This window comes from Centruroides sculpturatus, unplaced genomic scaffold (genome assembly GCF_000671375.1).
Source record: "Centruroides sculpturatus isolate CEXI.00-Female unplaced genomic scaffold, Cexi_2.0 scaffold2270, whole genome shotgun sequence".
NCBI lineage: Eukaryota > Metazoa > Arthropoda > Arachnida > Scorpiones > Buthidae > Centruroides > Centruroides sculpturatus.
In genome coordinates, this window is record NW_019386450.1 from 12,181 (window position 1) to 15,318 (window position 3,138).

At 43.8% G+C, this 3,138-nt stretch overlaps 2 protein-coding genes across 2 annotated transcripts; both read right to left on the bottom strand.

The window, feature by feature from the left end:
- Window positions 1-688: 688 nt before the first annotated feature.
- On the bottom strand, window positions 689-1,306 carry LOC111615008. Its single transcript, XM_023356383.1, has one exon. The coding sequence runs from the start codon at window positions 1,304-1,306 to the stop codon at window positions 689-691; it is 618 nt and encodes a 205-aa protein (XP_023212151.1).
- Window positions 1,307-1,338: 32 nt separating this feature from the next.
- LOC111615009 lies at window positions 1,339-1,749 on the bottom strand. The gene has a single exon (XM_023356384.1). The coding sequence runs from the start codon at window positions 1,747-1,749 to the stop codon at window positions 1,339-1,341; it is 411 nt and encodes a 136-aa protein (XP_023212152.1).
- Between the last annotated feature and the right edge of the window lie 1,389 nt (window positions 1,750-3,138).

Genomic DNA, 3,138 nt, shown 5'->3' on the forward strand with positions numbered 1-3,138 from the left:
ATTGGGTATCTATCCGGAATGGTGATGCTGTTGAGCGCTCTGTAGTCCCCACACGGTTTCCAATCTCCCGACCTTTTCTGTGTCAAGTGTAGCGGACTGGCCCAGCTGCTTTTTGAAGGCCGGCATAGGCCCTGTTGGAGCATAAATTCGAACTCCTTACGGGCTGCCTTTAGTTTCTCTGCCGAAAGTCTCCGTGGTCTGGCGAACACAGGTGGGCCCTTGGTTTCGATGAAGTGTACGATGTTGTGTTCCTTGATCTTGGTGTTGGTAATTGATGGCCGCACTAAGTCTGGATACTCGGCAAGGATTTTTTGGTAAATAGAGACGTCTTCCGGTATTTGGATTCGGGATGTGTCATAGGGAAGGAATTTGGCATTCGTGTGAAGATACAGATACAGATACAGATATTTATTGATCAATATGCCATATGGCATATTCCGGTGCCACTAAGTATTACCGGGTATATACAGGAAATTACATAGTTTACACTGAAGATTTCGATAACTAATTATTAACGTAAATAAAATTAATTAACGCGTGTACAATTATATATATAGGGTTATACATAATTGTGAAGATTCGTAATTCCGTCAATGAACCGATGGCGGCTGCTGTCGACTAGCAGGTTGAAGTGAGATAAAAAATCCACACCAATGATTGGCCGCTGGACGTCGGCTATGACGAATATTCACGGAAAACTTCGCAATCCCAGATCTAGGTTAAGTAATTTTCGGCCATAAGTCTTTATTGTCGACCCGTTGGCTGCAAAAAGCTCGAGTTTGTTGCAGTTGCGCCTTTCGTGGGGTGCTGGAGGTATAACAGAAATGTTCGCTCCCGTGTCCACGAGGTACAGAGTTGCTGTATCCTTGTCACTTATATAAAGGCGACTCAGCTCAATCCCCGTTGTCCCTGTCGCCAAAGAGAGACGGGGAATTAGTTTTCCGCTTCCTCGACTGCAACCTTTTGATCTTGGAAGTTGCACGGTTGGCGACATTTGGAGGTAGTAGCAGATATTGCTGTTAGCGGCTCGTCGACTGCGTGATCTCTCTCTTGATCTGGGTCGGATGTTTCTTTGTCTCATGCGTGGGTATATCCGCTCGTTAAGTGCGGCTACCTGCAGTGACAGTTCTGATATTTGCTTTTGAAGGGTGTCCAAGGCAGGGAGCGGCTCCCTACAGTGTGCGCTCCCCGATGCTACGGGAGCAAGCTGTACTGTCGTTGGTCCAGAGCTGAGTTCCCAGATCTGGTCGGCCATAGCAGCTAATTTTGATAGTTCATCGCTACTAACCGATAGGATGCTCCGCATGTTGATCGGTAGGCGTTGGAGCCACAGTGTCTTCAAAAATTCTCGCCGATTTTTTCGTCAGCCAGGTTACGCATTTCGCAGAGTAGTTGGGAGGGTTTGCGGTCGCCGAGTTCCATTTCAGTCAGTAGTTTTTTGGTGCGCTGGGTCTCACTGTCTGCGAAAGCGGAGATCAACCGTTCTTTGATAAGTTCGTATTTCCCCCAACCAAGGGGACTGAGTAAAATGTCCGAAACTTGCGTGAGAATTTCCGCGTCGATGTAACTGACGACGGTATCGAATTTTGTTTGATCCGACGATATTCCGGCGTTTCGAAATTGGGCCTCGAACTGAAGGAACCAAATGCAGGGGTCCGGCTTCCAAAATGGCGGCACCTTGACGGCGACACGTGCTAGGCACATGTCGGTCCTTTGTTCGGGGTTAGGCTTAGCGGTTCTCTCGTCCATTTTCGTCTTTGAGTATCCTTTATTTGAATCACGTCCGGCTCACCAGTTTAGCGATTGAGCTAAAGTCCGTCTAGGCGTTTCGATAGAATAGGTCCGAATTTGATCCTACCTCGGTGATTGTAGTTTCGATCTTGCCCGCGTGTTCCACGTCCTTTGTTCGTCAGACAAGATTAACGAGGAGACTGATTCCTTGGAAATACCATATTTTATTTCCCCGCGACTACAGAATATTTACAGAGGTCTAAGTTAAATTACTGTACAAATGTGCGTTCGTCGTCAAGCTGACTCCGAAAGGTTGGCGTAACAAAAGCGAAGGTCGGCGTACGGAAGTGTCTCTCCAGATCGGTGTCCGAGGACCAAGTGAGGTCAGAGGGGAAAGGTCAAGCGGTGGCGCCCTCTGCCTTACAAAAGGAATCTGATGGAAAACTTGCCATGTGTCTTTGGAATAAAACACAATACTACGCCACAAATATAAAACAGGACACAGTTTCAAAAAACACATTAACAAGAACCTAAGAATAGAAATTTATAAAAACTGGATGCAACTATTAATTTAAAATAGAAAATCTCAAGAAGAATATTTATACAGTTGTAGGCGTGGCTGTATTTAGCATTCTGGGAGAAATGTTGCGCGTTGCCAGACAAATGGGCGAAGTAGTCAAGTTACCAGAAAGGGGAAGGTAGATAAGAAGACGTAGTGCGGAAGGTGCGGACAGATGTTCACCAGATACAACCTATCTACGAGGAAAACACCAAAAATGAACTAGATGTATACAATAAATGTAACCCTGTAACGGGGGATTCGATCGTCACATGTACGTTATCCAGGTTTTTTCTAATTATCATATAATTAGAAAAACCTACCATTAAAAACATTATGTATTATGAGAAACTCATACATATGTTTATTATGTAACAGACTAAAGAGGGCCAAATGCCCGAAACGCGTCTCTATAAGTGAAGGTTATGGATTAAAAAGTTGATGATAAATTATTTGCCAAGTGTCTATAAATTCAACAAGTGGTGATATTGAGCCAAGCAAAGCAAGAAAGAGAAGACACCGTTTCGACGAAACAAATAAAACGTTTTATTTATTTAATTACATTACATAATAATGCAAATTATACATTTAAGTGATAATGATTTAAATCGTTAATAAAAATCGTTTAAAAATTAGTGACCACTAGATGGCCGAACGATTAAGACAGCAGCCTGCCTATATGAGGCACCCGTAACGAATTTGATGGGGTCAAAAAGATTCGGAAATTTTTCGGGGATGGTCTGTTATTACAGTCAACGTTCCTAGTCAACCGTCTCTATGTTATGGTCTTGACAAAGTTCAAAATCGACTTGCTAATATGAGTGTGCACGGAGAGTAAGAAGTTATAA